Genomic DNA, 20,947 nt, shown 5'->3' with positions numbered 1-20,947 from the left:
TTTACTTATTAGTACTACTTCATATTTCATATTTCTACACATGTACGATGAGTATATCTTAATATAATTAAAAATAAATTGGACTTTATAACACTCTTATAAAAATTCATCACTTACATTTCTTATAACTAATAATACATAAAATTTTTTGATTCTTAATAAAAATTATCATGATTTGCTTTCACAATACAATAAATTTAATTTTTTAATATCTTTTGTACTTAATTTAGATCTTTGACCAATTACAGCATTCGGATCTTCTGGTATAATTGTTGGTTTACCATTTTTTGAAAAAGCTACTGCACTATAATGCATAACACTTTCATAATCATATGACACACCAAGTTTCGTTATAAATGGAAGTTCATATTTTGCAAAATTATTTTCTTTATCTTCCAAAATATTATCGTATACGATTTTAATATATTTATCACGGTCCGGAAGACTTTGTTCATGAAAAAAACCGAGAGCATGAAGTATTTCATGTGCAATTTTAAAAGTTCCTAAACATGAATCAACCAAATTTATTGCTTGACTTTTCCCTTGGCGGCCTACGTTTGAGTAACAAGCTGGCCCGTCATTCTTTAAATGAAAAAATTATTAGTTTTTCATTTTCTTTTCACTTATGCATATTTTTAAATCATATATAACGTATATTAGTAAAAACTTACGGTAAAATGAATGTAATCTACAGTTTCAGTAGTTTTTTCAATAAAACGTATACAAGTGGTATTTTGAATAGCATCCATTGCTTCCTTAATTGAAACTGCTGCAGTGCTAGCTTTATTTACAAAAAAAAAATAATGAAAAAAAAATTTGTAATTCTACATCTTTTCCGAAATCGCCACATTAAATTAATTTTAAAATTAAAAACTCACAGAAATTTGTACTAATGTAATAATGAACAATAGCATTTGGCCATAAACTCTCTTTTGACTCTTTCTGTTGTGTTCTATATCTCGTTCTAGTATATCGTTTCCCTTGATCCATTATTTCATTAAATTGATAATCTTTTAATATCATATCACCTTCAAAATAATCACCCAATTCTTCAGGACTAACTACTACTACTGAATTTACAACAGCAAATGTACTAAATGATGCTAAAGAAGTCATAATTTTATTTAAAACTAAACTAATTATAGAATTCGTCTTAGAATCATTTGAAACTGAACTTGTGTCCAATTTAAATATATTTTCATCTATCGGATATGCAATAACATTTACAATAAGAATGAAAATTAATTTAATTATTAAAATATTACGATTATTCACCATTTTTAAATTCTTATGTTATCAGTTATTCAGCAAGTTTATAACTAAAGTTCGAAGATTGAATCCACAACAATTTATATGCTCATTAAAATTGTTTTTAAAATGAAATATTATAAATAATATTTTATTTGCGTATAGCTATTCTCATATTTTCAAATGAAACAACTTTGAATTATAATTTTAAGGTTTCAAGGTAAAAGGTATTTGACAATCTGGAAATAATTATAATTAAATATTTTTAGTATGTATGTGTGTATGTGTGTAAATAGGTATATGTATATAATTGTAATCAAAATAATTTTAATGAGAAAATTTTAACAAATGTTTACTTATATGTACAATATACACAAGAATGAAACCATTTAAAAAATAACCTGTTTAATTTTGTTTGGATTACATAGACAAAAGCGCATCTAAGGAAAATTACCAAAATCCTGATGATGGTTATTAGCAATAAATTGCGGCAAAATAATATAAAAGGCAAAATTAAACCACACTCCTATTATCAATATTGTAAATAGATTTTATAATTTTACAATTTTTCTGTATGAAAATGAAAAAGATAATTAAATTACTTGGAATATTATAATTTAAGAATTCCGCTTTAAAAAGGGACTTTCAATTTGGCTTCCAAATTAGGAAATATTCCAATGTCCTGAATGTGACAATCTATATTCAAATTTTCATATTTGATCAAATATTTCCCGCATCATAGGAGTTTCCATACGCAACAGTTAACAGAATAGTAAAGCTTGTTATAAAAGGTGACTCATATAAAGAATACAGAAAAGCCTAATTGTTGTTTTAAACATGAGCGAGTTTGATGTGAAATATGTGCTAGTTTGATACCTGATATGAGCTCAGCTACATTTTTATACTCATTTTTATATCATTTTCATATACACCTTATATGTTTGGTATTCCAAAATTTTAAATAATTATCTCACATTTTGGATGTCACGGTCATAGTTAGTTCGTACAATCATACGTACTTGTTGATTTTTAATATTAGAATAACCTAATTATTGCGAAAATATTTATTCATTTCAATTAGATCAATATTTGGTGACGCTTTTATTTTAAGGTATTAAATTTTTCCTTTATAATTTAAAATTATGTATCTGAAGTATTCCCCTTTCTTAAGAAGCATAAGAATATTTTCTAATATTTTCAATTGTATATTATCAACGCAAAAAACTTAAAATTTACTCACATTCATACAAAATTCACACTGAATTAAACAAAAACATATTTATTTATTTTTCTCTTATTATTCTTTGTAAAATTCCATGACAAATAAGAAAAATTTGATCAGAAATTTTTGTATTATAAAAAACATTATTAAAATTTTAATTAAAAATGTTTCAACTATTGCATAAATCTAGGAATCTAGGATTCAGTTATTTGTATTAATGATTTTAAAATTAACTAGATACTAATAGTACTTAATATGGACACAATTTTGGGGGAATGAATATACTTTATTATTCTGAAAATTTTATTTTCCAAATGACGTTATATTTCGCCGACCACATTACATTTTATATGAGGGAAGTATTGTTTTCTATAGTATTGCTTAGCAAGGAAGGGATTGTTAACTACCCAAAAACAAATTTTCATCTTCAATCGGAAATATCAAATAATGCTTCCAATTTGAAACAATTTTATGGGTATATACCACGTTAGAGAGTTCTCTATGTTTTGAAAAGCTTTTTATGTTTAGAACGGTGTTACTCAAGTTTCATTATAAGTATATGAATGAGTAAATTCTTGTCAGTACTCTATTATATTAAATGCCTATTATCCACGATCTAGCTATAAGCACATTTGTTTTATTTGTTTCACTTCATCTTTAATGTGTATTAAGTTTTGTACTACAAAAAACTTTGTTGTCTTTATGTCAGAAATAACCAAAAATGATAAGTTAAATAATATTAGCAAAAGATAAAATATTTATAATTTAATTTTCAGGTGTAAAATAACTCTACATTCAAAAGCGGTGAAACAGTTTCCATTAATTTTAAAAAACCACTTCTTACATATATGTGCCTAGCCTTAAAACTTAAAATTTATGTTCTTTTTCGAATAAAAGAAATCCGAAAAACGAATAAAATTTTCATTTTTGGAATAAATTTTGATTTTCGATCTTAAATATGTATGGGGTTATAATATAAATTCTAGATAGAAAAAATAATATCAATAGAACTTGTCAGAACTCTTATTTTTGAGAGAAAATATTTTCTATTTTTAACATTTTCCTTTTCTGTATATAAAATCACTCAAAATAATTTAAAATTGGCACATTAACCTTTCTGTGTCCCAACATAAAGTGTTCATTGTATTTTGATTACAAGAATTTAGCTATTCCTGCTATAGTTAGCATTTAACATTTATAACATTTACAAATTTCTTATCTTGAAAATTACTCTATCCAACCAACCCCTGTCTGTCTCTCTTTATTACTAGACAATATTATTAAATATTACAATATTTTTCTTTTCATCATTATTGTTATACATTATACTACATTAAATTCAACAAAGAAACTTTATTCGTAGTAAATGTGGCTCATTCCATTGATACCAAACATTTTCATTGTATTCCACTAAGACTATTGTTCAATAAGAATTCAATATTGTTTAAATACAAGTAAAAATTGTTATACAAATAAACCCCAGTCTAAAAATAACACGGTTAAAATTTAAAAGCTTGTCAAGATAGAATTCTGCGCAGCTTTATTTGATTTACTAAAGGTATACACAGTATATTTACTTTAATATATAACGTAATAATTAGGTTTTTAAACGTATTATAGGAAAATTTTTTGCTTATGATTTTAAAATTAATAATGTAAGAATTATCAACGTACTATATTAATATTAACTGAATAAATAAACTTCGAAATATTTTTCACATAACTCTTAACTTAACTCAATATTTAGTACTCAGAAATTCCCGCTTTAAATTTTTGAATAACATCTTGACAAAATTTGAATCATCTGAAACGGTTTCATTATAATAATAGGTGCATTTTTATCTTATCTTACTTAAATTGCGAAAATTTTAAATTGATTTCAATAAAAATTCAATTATTTCAAATCTAAGTGTTATCAAACCACTCGACTTTATGTTTCATCAGTGAATTATCAATATACTATTAATAAAATAAAATTTAATCTATTCCTACATGTATTACGTCGAATATATGAGGTCACTTGTTTAAGTTCCGGCAAAAATCTTAAAGCTTAGAAATTATTAAATCTACAAGGAAATTAAAAAATTATACGGGAATTCTGTTTATTATAGATAATATTGTTTTTATTTTTCAATTTAAATACGAACAAGGTCAAGACAAATATTTTTAGTCTAAAGTTTTTCGAACTTCAATTAAATTTTATTAAATATTTTCAATTAATTTCACTCTGCATTTTATGCAAAATTTATTAAAAAATATTTGAAAAGGAAATTTTTTTTTTCAATATTCTTTTACTTACCTCCATTGTGAATTTAATGTCTCTAAACTTAATGGTAAACATAAGCCATCACAATCATTTTTATTACATTTTATTGCTCCATAATTTGTACCCAATTCTGTAACATCTTTACAACGGCTACATTCACATTTAAATAATTTTGTTTGTAATAAATGATTTTGACGTGCTGCTGTACCCCAAATTGCATCCGTATAACAAATACTTAAATTAACATCCTTTTTAATTGATCTAGTTGCCCAAAAAATAACATCACCACGTTTTGAAAAACTTTTTGTTAAATTTGGTATACATGAATGTTCAATTAATGATGCTTGATTATAAATAGCAACATATGGTGGCTCTGATAATGGTACTTCATGTCCATTTATTTGTAATATACCAGTGACTTTCATTATTTCATCTTCACTAAATTCAGTAGTTCTAAAAAATCTACAAAAAAATAAAGACTTTGTAATGTACAAGCAACACTAAAGATGAACGAATTGTGTGCAAGCATGATAATTAAAATTAATACCACCCTGAATTGTATTTTTAATAAAATTTACTCGAATTTTTAAAAGAATAAAGAAACAAAAATATAAAAAAATTTATTGAGGCATCACTTACTTTGGTATAAACTTTGCAACACCTTCATAATCGATTTTCCATTGTTGTGAGCCGCGTCTAATATTTTCATGTGATTCTAATTGGATTAATTTTGACCAATTTTCTGGATTAGTTTTCTTTAATAGCATACAACGTAATGGTGTTACACATTGATAAATTGGATGTGGTGAAATATAATTAGAAATTTCCACCTACAATAAATTGATAGAAGAAAAACAAATTAATCAAGGAAAAATATTTTTGGAGACTTTTGCAATGAATACTTTAAAACTCTCACTATATTGTTAGACGCTTTAATTTTTAATATCCAATAGAAAGGATCAATTTAAAAAAACAAAACTTTCTTCAAACTTATTAAAAGATTATTAGACAAAAATTTCGTTCTTCTGTTTTGACGTATTTTACATTATTTTGACAACAATCTAACCACGTACAGTAAATCTGGAAGCACAAGCAACTGAAATTTTATGACGACTTAGAGAGAATTCATGGATTTCAAACTCTTGTATTTTCTTATACTCAAACTATTTTTATTCGCATTCTTCTGACAACTTCAAAACTGTAATATTTAAGGTTAAAATTTCGCGTTTGACAACCTTAAATCTGATTCTTTTCGTGACAATGACATTCTTTCGTCTTTCACAGTGTCCATCTTTGAATAGATTTATTGTACTTTAATAATCGAAAAATTTAATAATCTTTTAAGAAGCAATAATTAATTCTTTGTATGCCTACTTTAGTAATTGCGTTTTTAAATAATAATTATGTGTAATCATGAAGGTTGTGACTAAGATTTAATCAGTGATTAATCAACAAATAATGTGTAGATGAAAAATGATATTCCATAATATTTGATTGATCAAATTGAAGATCAATTTTTGTTATTTTAAACAAAAATATAATTTTGTTTATATATTTTTGAAAATTTATTTTTCGTTAGACAATTGGGCCACTCTCCTTCTTTACGCACCAGTCTCTTCCTCTATAGTATAAGTCTTTATATATGTATACATCTTATATTTTAAATTTGATCATTCTTTCGTTAATTATTGTTACTTGCTATTTTGGATAATTGCCCAAAAATTTAATTACATTTTTTTTTATTTTGAAACCAAATATTGAAAAGTATAGAACAAAAGAAAGTAAAAAAATTTCCCGGCTAAGTTTTTTTTATATTCGTACATATGTACATACAATAATTTTATTTATATCGTACAAACAATATGTATACGCGCGTACCGGATAATATGCTTGTGTAAATTCATATCGTTGAAACAATAATTATAGCCTTTTTCTGTCAAAATATTTAAAAAAAAAAATTCTGATTTTAAGATTAATGTTCTGTATGCATCGATAATTCGGCCCTATAACCCAAGTTATGTAAATTAAAAATTCAAATAAATTGGTAGAAAGCAGTACCGAAACAACAAAGTACTGCGATCTAGAAAATCATAAATTATAGAAGAGTGTTAACCAAATTAAGTAAGCAAATTTTCGAATCATTGTAATAAAACCTTTCGAAAATGCAATAACTTTTATCGAATATCATTCAATTGCTCATTCTTATATGAGAATAGAATGGTATTCGTTAAAAGTTACATGGGTCTTATAGCAGCAATCGAATATCATTTAATTCCTCATATAAAACTGTTGATACAAAATTTATGGGTATTTACAATTTCAAAATTTGATTTTTTTGCTAACCAATTGCAATTTTGTAAAAATATTGAAAAATATTTTGTTCCGACACAAAATATCTCAATTCCATGATTCAAACACTTTAAGCAATTCTGGTGTTCAAGATTTATTTTACATCAATTTATTCTTTAAATAAATTCGGATCAAATCAGTAATGGTGTGTTTAAGTAGCACTCTTCCTTTGAAAAATTTAATGTGTTCTCTACAGTAGAAATCTACTAAGTACTACCCATTTAAATTATTTATTTTTCACTTGTATAACATTATATAATAAATTATTCTAGTACTAATTACACGTTTAGCGGCTGGCGGCGCTGAAACTACTTTCATTAAAATTTTCTCATTTGGGATGAGAGAAGAGAAATTGAAAGAAACCTCAGTACAATCGTCGAGTTCAACGGTTGAGTAAGTGAGTTTACAGAAAATTGAAAACTGAAATTTTACAAATTTAGAGTGGCGATAATTTCTAAAGAAAAGATATAGGTGAAAAAAAATTTTTATTCTAACGTAATTAACTATTTAATGGTATCTAAAAGATACTAAAACTTCAGAGTCCTAAGAATTATCATCTAGAAAAACCCCGTTCTTGGATGACCTTTTTGTCTTTTCAATGTTCAACCGTCTTTTTGGGCGTTATATGAAGCGTTTGGCGAACTCTCTACGTGTTTGATATCCAGGAATACAGTCAAACAATGACATTTTTAGGACTATAAGGAACTATAACTTTTGCAGAGAGGAGAAATGGTGGAAATGTTCTCTACAGAAACAAAGTTAATTAAAAGTTAAAGGATATAGAGATTTTTAAAACAGACACCAAGGTGGACGGACAAAGTGAAAGTATGAAGCACTTTTTTCTCAATTGCTTTTGGAAAAGTGCAAAAAACATTATTTTTTACATGAATTTCTTGTTTGTTTTATTTTTTTTTTTATTGCGTTTATTTTTGTGAGTAGACAAATAATTAGGAAAATATAAACAAATAATTAAAAAAATAATAACAAAAACAAGATAAACAAAATTTTAAATATGGTATAACATTACACTGACTTACTATTAGAAAAATGGGAGGTCGGTACATTGAATTGTTTGGTAACCCAAAAACACGTCATTTGGTTGGTAACTTTTTGATCTATTTGTGGTAATTTTTTATGACTGTGATTTGCCATCATCAAACAGTTCAGTGTTGTTTTTCTCACCAAATCAGACTAACCCTACGTTTTACCTTTCAATTAAAGATATGTAGTTATTTCAAGCATATCGGGAGTAAAGTAAAGTAAAGCAAACTCTTAAAAGGTATTTTCAAGAAGGTACCATATACAAACTCTGGTAATGTATTTTGGGATTGTGAGTTTAATTTTTTGAAATAGTGAGTTCAGATGCTCATTCGCCAAAAGAACCGGTGTTGAAGTTATTTTGTATATTTCTGAACGTAAACGGCCGGGTGCTTTTTCTTGTTTCATAGAAACCAGCGTGTACAACGACACAATGGTTGCAAGTTTTTGCATTAATCGGGAGTAGTTTGTAATTCAACATTTTTTATGAAAATTCGATCTTGGTACATGTATCATAAGTAATGTTCGTCGAATAAATTAAAAAACTATTCCCTCCGGTTATTTTCACCGAGAAGAGTACAGAATTTTTGATTCAACTAAGCGGGTAAATCAATTAAAAAAATCTCGTCAAATTAAGCAATCGGTGAAAGAAAACGGGGTTTTTAAGTCCACAGTTTAGGCATTAATATGAATACGCAGAGTTGAAAAAGCGGTGCAAAAAAAGATTAAATTTTTGACTAAATATAAAATCACTTCTTCCATTGATTTTCTGTTTAATTGCTCATAGATAATTAAGTTTTAATTTTGAATCAATGTCTGTGTTAATGTACATCTCAAGTTGTTCAATTAAAGGAGATCCAATTAAACGATGAAGAATATGTATGTTTTGATAGTGATAGAAATTTATCTCAGTTTTTCAAATTCAACAAAAGAGGAAAATCGATTAAACATGGTGTAATCAACTAGAGGGAATATACATATCTAGCATTTATCATTTATTTTCTATATACATATGTATGTATGTAAAAAATTATAAAGTCGTCTGTCAGAATCATTCTATATTCATAAATTATATGACAATTCTAAAATAGACAACATGATATTTTTCTTCACTGTTTTTTAAATTAACGTCGTGGTTTATTCTATTTACGAATTGCATATAAAAAGATTACACTTCAAATAAATTGTATACAATGTGTCAACATGGAAAATATGGCGTACCATGTTGTAGGATAATATAAAACATTTACATATGTACAAACATGCATGTATGTATAATAATAGCAAATGAAGCAGGTAGTTATAATAATCATTATGAACAGCCAAATCTAAAAATTTACACAACAATAATTGTGTTAATAATAATTGCAATTGTACACAATAATGTGATTGAATTGTTACAATGTCATTTATTGAAAAAAATATGCTTGCTTGAAAACTATGGTGAACAATAATAAGTGAAGGAACAACATAGTTTGGTTACATAGTTGCTATCCACTATTTCAAGAAATTTTAATTTTAAATACTTTGCCCATTTAACAAAATACTAATCATTTTAAAAGCCTTTCTAATTAAAATTTAACTCTTACCTTACCCCGCGCCTTTGTTATTTCACATTCAACTGCATGCTCCGGTATCTTTGCGCATTCTTTTGAACAAATAGGCCAACCGCAATTATCACATTCTGTATGACCATCATCCTCTTCTAGTCCTTTCATACAACCAATGCAAACTGGTCCAGTAATCTGTGATGGACCAGATACTAATGCTTTTTCTTTAAGTACAATTTCTCCAGCTCTAATATTACGACTGGCAACTAAATATCTTCCATATTTTTCATTTGATTTTATCTAAAATAAATAATAAAAGAATCAGTTGCCAATTATTGCTTTCGTAATAGTAACAAAATGTAACAATTAAAAATAAATAATAATAAAAATAAAACATGTTTAAAAATAAGATTTTGTAAAAAAATAAAATATTTTTATTGGCAATTTTTCAACATTTTCACCGGTTCATGTTTAATGCAATTTCATGATGTTAAAATTATTATGGAGTTGTAAACTATATGAAATTTTTTGAAGAAAATAGTGCAAATAAAGTATATCATATTTTATGTTGAAAGAAAATGAAGTTTTTATGGAATATGGGACAGTCCATTCATAAGACTCTTAAGTCAAATAATTCCGAAAAATTTTGTCTATGTATTACAATTGTAAAATTGTTATTAACATAGTGATTATTGCATTTTAAAAAAATAAATCTTTTACTCATCACTTACTTATTGTAAAGGAACTACTAAATTTACCTTTCATCAAAAGAATAATTTTTTAATCACCGGAATTAAATGGCAATCATAGTTTTGACCTTATCATTCTTACTAATACTTGAGCATTTTCATTCTCAATTATAATTCCACCGATATAGCAAATCTGGATTCCACATAAGCACGGTTTATAACACCGATTCCAAAGTTATAATTGATACAAAATGTAATTAAATATAAATAGTTCAAAAAGCAATTTAGAAATATTACCTGTATATTTACTACAGAGTTGTCAACAAACTTAAAAAATTTGATATAGTTCTCACATAATCAACCATGTGGTGTACTTTCTCAATAACATTCAAAAATTCCAATAATACCTTTATTGCACATAGGATTTTTAAAATGTTTCTTAATAAAAATACAAAAATTTTTTCCAAATTTTAGCGCACAATTTTGTATTTAGCCTTTCTACTTCTCGGGTAAAATCGAAGTAAATGAGTGTTGATGCATTTGTATAGCATAATTTTCAAGTGAGAAGAATATTTTCGTTTTGCATTTCGTTTTTTTCAAAATTGCCAAATGTGGTTACCATTTACTTATTTTGAGGGTCGAAAGAAAAAGCAAATTTGATCAATATTTTAAGAAAAAATTTAAAAAGCACAGTATTAAAATTTAAATCATCTTTTGGAAAATTTCTAACTAATGAGAAGCACTTTATAAAATTAGCCTTTTTTAACTGGTTAAATCATATAAGACAGTTGACTTTGCAGTTGAATAAAATGACTCAGTCACTAATCAGGCATCCCTCTGTCATGCATAAGAGTATAAAAATTATGAAAGAGAGCAACATCAGTTGCTTTAATAGAAAACTGGGGGAACGGGAGTGTTGACGTACAAATAACAATCTTAAAACTTTATACCGACATAATTATAAAATTTTTTTTTGGCGCGAAAAATCTGAAGTAAAAAATATTTTTTTTTTACAACAAAACAAATTTTTTCTTTATTAATTTGTGCTCTAAATTCAAAATATTAATAAATAGAAATTTTCTTACAATAAATGGATGACATTGTTGTTTATGTTGTTTCCAATCTTGTTTTTGATGAGCAGCTGAACAATAATAAACAAAATTACAATTTGAACATCTTAATTTACTTTCAATTTGACATATTGCGCATCTATTAACATTTTCACAATTTTCACTACTATTTTCTGGTTGACTACTATTATTTTTTGTCGAATTTAATTGATTTTCATTGCTTTTATCATTAATTACAGTGTCATTAGAATTCTCGGGTGGTTGATTTGAAACCATTTTGTTTTTCTCTTTTTTTTTCCAAATTTTCAATTTATCAAAAAAGACAAATTATTTTCTTGTCTAAGATTTTATATAAATTTTTTTTTTCTTGTATATGAAGGATTAATTTAATAATCTATAAATAAAATTGAATATTTTTTTACTATCAAAATCGTTTAAGTTCAAATGAACACTATCACTAGAAACGCACTGCCACCAGAAATGAACACGCTCATATAGAAGGCCAAATATACGATATAGCTATGTATATGTGTATAAATAATATTTGATATTTGAAATTAATAATATTTTTTTTTGTAAAAAGCATAAATTTAAAAAATTATGGTAATAAAATTATTAATTTTATTGATTTTACAATTTTAATTTTTTTTATATTTTTATATTAAAAATGATTTTTAATTTAGATCTCTCCGAATATTTAAGAAAATTTCTTTTATTTTTTCATTAATGACGATGATATAACAAAAATATTTTTATTCTGTGAGAACTTGAGTTTAATATATTTGACAAAGAACAACTATTTTTAATTAATTGGAATATTTAACTTTTCAATTCTATGTAGAACAATTAATAATTTTTCAAATATTACAAATGTACAGTACTTGTAATTAGCAATTTCCCGTATAAATTATTATATGTTTGTATGTATTATTCTAACAAATGCGAATGAAAATTAAAAGAACACGCGACCACACCGTCATGAGAACAAAACTTGCACTAATTTTCCATTTAAAAAAAAAATGTGTTCTTTTAATTTTTCTTTTTAGCGTTCTTTTTTTTTGTTTTTAGTTTTTTGTAGTTTTTCCTTTTTTTTTAATTTTCTTTTATTATTTATTTGACGGTGCCAGTAGGTATTTTAGTTTTTTCACTTCACTAATATAGCGGTTGAATAAAGTTTTCCACGTTGATATTTTCTACGGGAAACCCGAAAAATAAAAAAAAATGATAATAAATTTAAAAAAGAATTAGGAACAAATAAAAATAAGGAAAAAATGTGGTTGTACCGCTCAATATTAAGTAGGTATTGTGTGACAGCTAGAATTTTTTAAAAATTGATTTAATGGAAAACCACACATAACAACCTTGTCATACAAGTTTCAACTAAGACACATACACACATACATAAATATAAGAAAAAAATTATATTTTATTTACTTGATTGTTTCTGGTTTTTTTCATATTTTTGGTAATACTGATGCAATTTTAAATTGTTTGTTAATTTTTAGACGTGGAATTGTAAGTTTTAGAGTTTAAAAGAATAACACATGCAAAAAAATTTATATATTATTCTATAAATCCTGAAATTCTGTGCATTTTAATTGCTTAGACTCTTTTTATTTGACAATTTTGCAAAATATCATTTTTTCTGCCAATGCTCAAGTTTTTTTTTTTTTGAATCATAAAAGCATTTTTCTGGATATAAAATGTATTTAAATTTTTTATTCCAACTATTTTTGCAAGTTAATTATTTCTAAAATATTTGACTTGAAATTTTCATTTGAAATTTGACCATTGGGAATCTTCTTTAGAAAAGATTTGGCTGACATTAGTTTTGAAATTTGAAAATCTACATTGAAAATTAAGGTAATTAATGAAAATTTTTGACTACGCGACGGTTTTTGCATTCATATATTCATAAAAATGTTGGCTCATAGTTTAATTTTAAAAAATATTTTTTTATTTTTTAATGTAGTATTATTTAATAATGTTATTAATTGCTCGCACATTATACATTAGCGACACGAGACCTTAATGAGCTTTATATTTAAACACATTCCAACGATATATTTCAAGATAGAAGTACTCCTAAAAATGTAGTTAATTGCATAGGGCTACATTTTCTAAAAAATAATTAAGGATTTTTGATTTACGCAGTTTTGCACGATGGTATAGAATGCAATTATGGAAAAATTTCAAATTTTTGGGGATGACGGAATATTTCAATCATACAGTTTGTATAATATTAATTTAAAGACTGTTTAAACAACTAAATTCGTTCTTGTTTTAGCAATTTATATCTGATCTTTTATATAAACTGCTAATTATCTAAAAATCTGCAATGAAAATTATACGTACACTTTACTGTCAACCCATTCATGTGAATATTTGAATAATTTTTTTTATATCATTGTCCTCCCACATATTTAAAACTTCATACTTAATTATGATTTTCATTGATCATGAATGGATTTCGATATTCATTATGTCACATCAAATTTATATAAAGATCAAAATGAAATAGAAAAAGAAATGAAAAAGAAAAATTTATTTTTGGACTCATCAATGGACAATAAAAAATGAAATTTGTGTACATAAAGCATTATACGTCTAGAAATAACAAAACATCCCTTATAAAATATACACATAAACAAACGTACATTCATATATATATATATACACTACATACACATTTATATTATTTATAAAAAATAAAAGTCTGAGGTCAAAATAATTATATTTTGTGTATTTTGTGTAATAATATTGTAAAAATGAATTTGGTTTTGATTTATGAGTACATTTTTGTACGAGTTGTACATAGGAAATAGTAAAAACATTATTGTGAACTTTCAAATTATTCACTATTTTTAGAATTATTGTAGAAATTAAAAAAAAAAAGTATGGTCAGCACATAACCGAATACGATGCGTATTTTGCGAAGTAGTATTTAGATTGCATATTACCTGTAGACTGGTATTACTCTGTAGACTGGTAAAAGAGCGCCGGATGGATATAAAAGGTACCCCGAAAAGTTCACAAGAACATTTTATTTAAGAACACTGTTTTTGTAATTTAAATTCCACAAAAAAAGTATTACAATAGTCTTCCGAAACATAAAAGACTGCGATATTTTAAAATTTCCAAAAAACTTTTAACTATCGTTTTGGTATAAAATTCGCCTGCAGTAAACTTCTGGTTTTTGAAATCCAACTTTTATATACCCACTTAAATCGATTAGGGTAATTTGTTGTTCAAATTGTTTTCCATGCTGAAAGTATTGCCCTAATCTTTCTAATCTGGTGATTTCTTTTGCAAGAAGACAATCAAAGAGGGAACATAAAAATTGATTATTACTTATAAGTTATTTTAATTACTAAAGTAAAAGAAAGAGACAAATAAATTTCTATATAAAAATTGATTCAACTAAAGACAGACAGACTGAAAAAATCTAAATTAGGTGAAAAACGTGAATTTTGATTCGATTACAATACCTCACAAATTGTATGCAATGAAGAAAGAAGACATTGATTTAATACAATTTAATTGATTATTTTAATTTATTTGTGAATACATGAATAGATTTACACTTTGTAATATTGGTATAAAAAAAATTTTAAATATTGAATTGGATTTCAAATAATCAATTAAGTTTGTAAACTAGATTGACAGTGAGATAAGCAACAAGGATAATAAAAATTTGCAGTGTGTAAACCAAATTGGAAAACAAATTACGTTAATCGATGTATACTTGTATAGTTGTGTGTATAATTAATGACATTTTCCATTTTTTTGGGTCACTTTTGTTTTTTTTTTCGGTCACCTAAATGCCTCTTAATTGATTTTTAAATTACACAAACTTTTATACAATAAGAAATTTTACAAAAAAAATCTCTGATTTGTTGTAACATACAGCAAAAATATCGGCTGCTTTTATTACCTAAATGTCCTTAAATTAAATTTCTTGCTTTATATAAAAAAACAAGAGTATTGCCTTTCTATTCCCTTTTGCCTACAACTTAAGAAAGGAGCAAGTTTTTATATTCTGTACTCACCTACATTTAAATATGAAAATTGGTGACTTTCATAATAGTAAACATTGTGTAAACTTTGAAATGTTCCATTGCTATTTATGCAGAGTTTTTTGGGAAACCATTATATTCCACATTGTTCAAGAAAGAGAAAAAAGAATCACATTGAAAAGAAAGAGAAATTGCCTCGAAAAAATGCTAATGGTTTGTGTAAACTTTCACAATACAAGCAAATGTAACAAGTTCAGATCACATTTAATTCATTTTATATTTAACAACTATAAATTCGTCCTTTTTGATATTTTTTATATTTTTTTAAGATAAATTGAGAAGTTGGTGGGGTTGAAGACGAGTTGTCTGACATTGAAATTGTATCTAAACTAATTTATCCAGTTTTTTCACAATACTTGTACCTAATTTTGTCTCTACTACATTTTTATTCTCAACTCTGACGCAATGAAACTGGGGCATGACAATCTATGATATGCACTAGTCCTATGCTCCTCCTAGAAGTGAAAAGAAAGAAGAAAAAAAAAATACTTTTATTCATTAATGCTTCTAATAGTTAGTTTTTAAAAACATTTCATCCATTTTATTAATAAAAATGATTTCGTGCTGTACTCAGTCTACTAGATTTTAACAACAATCCAATCATTATTTTAAATTGATTACTTAAATTACTATAAAAAAAATAAAAATTAACCAAATTTTGCATACCTTTTGTGAAATATTGAAATTTTGTGCACCACATGTACCTAAATAATTTCTTACAGGAAAATAACATATTATTATAAACATGTTGCATCAACATTTCACTGTATACATCGTTTATATCATGAAAAAGTTTTCACATTTTGGATCTTTTAAAAATTTTGCATAAATTCAGGAGTACAGCAAATTCCTAAGTAAAATAAATTTTTATTTTATTTTTTGAAAGAAGAGCAAATTCCTAACATTAAAAATTATAAAGGAGCGCTTCGGACTGGTCGTATTAAAATATTTAATTGTACTAAATATAAAATATTAATTAAAATTTTATTTATTTATAAGTATGAATCATTGAAATTAATTTTTTCAAGGATAAATTTTATTTTTATTAAATTTTGAGAACGTGTCACCAGAATAAAAAAAATTACACCCTTAATCCTTTTTAGTATTACACACTTAGGTTTTTCTGTTTTTTTATGAACTAAAGATAGATTTGATAAAATTATTTATTAATAGTGTTCTTATATATACATACTTATAACATGAATATAATAAAATATTGTTATTATTCTTAACTTTTAGGGTTGGCTTTTTTGTAAGTATATAAGTAGATATAAAGAAAATATTAGTTTAGGTTAAAATTGTTATAAAGCACGCAATACTTTTAAAATATCGTTCAAATAAAAATGTATGTATACATACATAAAGAATTTTTAATGATTATAGATAAAGATGACCACTGACCAGTCAAGATATTTAATCGAAAAAAAGTACAAATTCGGTTTAATATCTGAATTAAACTTACATTCTTTTAGAAATTCGGAAAACAAAAAACTAAAAGCAAAACTAAACTGTTGATTTATTTGTGATATCTTATTAAAACAGGAATTACGATACAATATCACAGTTATTATCTAAGCACATAACATTTATAAAAATTTATTATTATTTAATTAGTTTAATTAGTTAATAATTATTACAGCATGTAATACCTTCTTTGTGATACATAAAACCTCCTTTGGGACGACATGCTCTTTGGGACGCGTGTAAATTCTTCTATACTTACCATTAATAATAATTTAAAGTTATTATTATAATTATTTTTATTGGAAATATGTCTAGGTAATAAAAATTAAAGTTAACTAAATTTGGATTAGCTATATTTTGAGCAGTTGTTTATTGGCATGTTAAATTTATTACAATCGTTTCAATTTCATATTACCATCAATAAGATGATTATCATTGAAGTTCGTAAATTCCTGTGTGCGGAAAGACTCTCCAATTACTTTTTTTGCTCTACTCATTTTAATTATTGCTAGGGTAATCCTGAAATAACTCTTCACGTTTTTTCTATTTATACGTGTACATTGTGTAGATATATGAAGTACCCTGCGCATTTTATTTTTAGTATATTTTTTGCTTTGAAGTTCACACACAATATAATATAAAAAGAAAATCTAAATCATTCGTGCTTTATCAATATTTTTTAAGACTTTATCTTTTAATATTGAAAATACATTTTGTATTTGTAAAGAACGTTCCAATAACATTTTATAAGGCATTGACATATTGTATATACCTCTTAAAATGTGAGCAGAGGCATGTATGTGTGTTTGTACAAATTTTACTTTTTATTAATGGGTGTTTTTAATATTACAAAGGTATTTGCAGCTCTAGCTTAGAATTTAAATAACTCAGATAGCAAAAATTACTTCTACAAAAATTTCAAATTCCAAATTTGCAAAAAATAAAAATTCACAAAGTGGCAATATGAGAACTGCAGAATTGCCATTATATTATATAAAATTCTGAGTTTACTGCTGCAGTTTTTAAACAAACTGAAAAAGCGTTTCCTTATATTTTGAGAAATTATATGTATACTGATTTAATAGTTTATGTATCAATTAAATATTAAATGGGCTGTAAAATCAGTACGGTCAATCTAAACAGAGTTACCAATTAAATGCCAAATAAAACACTCTGTTAAATGCCATTCACACTTTCCTCTACGAAAGCTTAATATTTTCATATTAAAAACTAAATCAATAAATTTTAAAGTTTAGAATTAGGAATTATAAAAGTTTTATTTGTTATAAAACTTATCGAGATTCAACGGCGCATTTTTACCCCTTCTTTGCAATCTACAATCTATAGAAGTTCAAGAAGTGTTCCTTCTTCTTCCAGATTTTATTTTTAAATTTTTCTCAGAACATTTTTTTCTAACAAAATTTTTAAAACATAACGATATTTTTTTAACATTTATGCAAAAAAATGGTTGGCGATCCGCTAACTCAAAATTGTTTACATGCAATTTGCATTTATGGTCTCACCGATTGCCTTTTGTTTCAATTTTACAAAATTTTTAAGAAGCTTTTAATGTACACTGAAAAAAAAGAAAATTGTCCGTAAAACAATGCTGATCAATGTAGAACATTATTGGAGTTATTGGATGTAGTTTTAACTTTATTATAAAAAATATATTTGTTAGATGGCTTCCAACTAAATGTACATGTGACCTATGTACATAAACCATTTTAATGGGAAAGAAATTTCAAAAAAAAATTAAAACAACGAACATCCAATTACAATATCAAAAAATCTGTAAAAAAATATTGAATTAGATATCTTACAACATTTTAAAAAATTCATGTATAAAGATCTTAATTTCGAAATTCTCAAAAATATTAAAAAACATTACAATTTATTATTACATCAAAAATTTTCATAAAAAAAAACACCCAACACAAAATATTCATCACATTTTTAAAACAAATTAATTAAATTGCAATTTCATTATAATTTTTAAGAATTCTTTTAATTACTCGCTCATTGAAATTCATTTAAAATTTATATAGAATTTTTCAAAATAAAATTTTTCGCGCTCAATTTATAATTTTAAATTGAAATTTTTTGTTGTAGGTGTACGACGTACGTACAATAATCAAAATGCATACTCTTGTTTTCAAATAATAAGGTGCAATCAAATTAAATGATTTTTCAAACTAAGAAGACCTATTAAGTGTTTTCTTGTTCTTAAGAAAGTGAAAACAATTTTCCAATTCACATATTTTGGAAAAATTTAAATAAATTACATACGTACTCGTACATATGTTAATTTTGAAACTAGAACAAAATATTTTGGACAACAATCGTCACTGATTTGGAAAAAAAATTTCTTTTAGTTTTAAAAAGTAATAGTTTGATAAAATTTTAATTTTACCACTGGAAATAGCATGAAATTTTAAAATGTGCTTTTATTTTGTAACCAAAAACTCGACCACTTTTTGTATTTTAGAAATTTTTTTTATATTTTATAAACATTTTTCAAAAGACACATGGACCTCGAATCAGTTGCCACTGAAACAAATGTGCTATTAATGATTTTTACCTTTAACGTTAAGAACTGATTGAAACATTTTCAAGATTCACAAATTTACCTGCATTCTGTCACCAATTCACCTGCATTCTTTTAAACCTACTATTGAAAAATTGAACAGCTTTTGTTTTCTTTAAGGTTTTCTCATTGTTTTTAAAAAAGGGTATTGCATATTCTTTCCTTAATACTGTTAGATAATTGGTTCATAGTGAAAATGTAAAAATACTTCTCAAATAATTGTATAAATTCATTTTTTGTAAAAACTTGTGTTTCATATAGGAAAATTTAAGTAAATTCCAAAATTTTTTTTTAATAAAAGCACTGATAAATGATTTGCTGAACCTATGTTGTCATTAATAAAACTGTTGCAAAAAAAGATTTTATTATGCGAACTAAGTCTTAATGAAAATCTTTGTAATTTTTCAAAAACTGATTTCAAATCTTTAAGTTTGAGGAAATTAACAAGAAACAAGAAAGCTCTCCCTTGTAATTCAATGGGAAGTACACTTTGTACATCTTCTTTTTTAAATATTACTTAATATTTATTCCGGTTCATTATACAGTTAATATATTTTAGTTTAATAACAATTTATTAGACATTTATTAGACGATGATCTGGGTCAAACAAGATTAGTATTAAAGTATTCCAACATTTGTTGTAATCCAAAGTAAAAATTTCACAAAAACCATAATATGTAGATGTACAAGGGGAGATTTAGGAGCATCAAACAATAATTTCATCATGTAAGCGAGTAAGTAAAGCAATTGGTAATGCAGTAGAAGCGATATGGAAATAATGTGCTAAGTACTTAGATTAATTATAAAAATATAAAATATTAATAAACAATTTAAAACAAAGCATGAGTGAATAAAAGAACTACAACTAACTTTTGGATAAACAATTTAAATAACAATAAACTTTGAATTTATATAAGAACATGTTTACTACTTCTAACTGGTACTAAAATTTTTAAAATTCTTGATCTTGCTACTAAAATTTTTATAATTTTCATGTCCCAAATAATATTAAATTAAAAAAAAAATATTTAATTAAAAATTTTAAAATCCTGTGAAAAACAATGTTTCTTAATTAATATTAATGAGCATTGAAATTAAATGAATATTTATGACAATTCATCACTATAATACACAAATGCTCTTATATACTAAGAAGACGCCACATAATACGAGGTGATTCAGAAAAATACATACAAAAATTTTATTCTACATTTATGCGACTAAATCCCCATATACAAAAAAATCTATAAGTTTTATTTTTTTTTATAATAAGTAAAAATCTGTTCTGAAATTCAAAATTTCACCCAATTGATTAAGCGTGAGATTTGAAAATTCCTCAATAAAACGGCAAAGTGAAATTCGAAAAACAAATAAAAAAAAAATTTTAA

General features: G+C 25.1%; 1 protein-coding gene across 1 annotated transcript in view; it reads right to left on the bottom strand.

Annotated features, from left to right (window-relative positions):
• The window catches only part of LOC129606192 (SET domain-containing protein SmydA-8), a 29,839-nt gene extending 17,386 nt beyond the window's left edge, over window positions 1-12,453 (bottom strand). Inside the window, exons 1-4 of the mRNA XM_055516350.1 lie at window positions 11,448-12,453; window positions 9,713-9,973; window positions 5,376-5,566; window positions 4,770-5,198 (exon numbers count right to left, since the gene is read on the bottom strand). Coding sequence (XP_055372325.1) covers window positions 4,770-5,198; window positions 5,376-5,566; window positions 9,713-9,973; window positions 11,448-11,708 — 1,142 coding nt within the window. The 5' untranslated portion in view covers window positions 11,709-12,453. The remainder of the gene's footprint in view (window positions 1-4,769; window positions 5,199-5,375; window positions 5,567-9,712; window positions 9,974-11,447) is intronic.
• Window positions 12,454-20,947: the final 8,494 nt, after the last annotated feature.

Source organism: Condylostylus longicornis, unplaced genomic scaffold, assembly GCF_029603195.1.
Source record: "Condylostylus longicornis isolate FDR11 unplaced genomic scaffold, ASM2960319v2 ptg000018l, whole genome shotgun sequence".
Classification (NCBI taxonomy): domain Eukaryota; kingdom Metazoa; phylum Arthropoda; class Insecta; order Diptera; family Dolichopodidae; genus Condylostylus; species Condylostylus longicornis.
The sequence above is the reverse complement of the archived record's forward strand: the minus strand, read 5'-3'. Positions and strand labels throughout refer to the sequence as shown.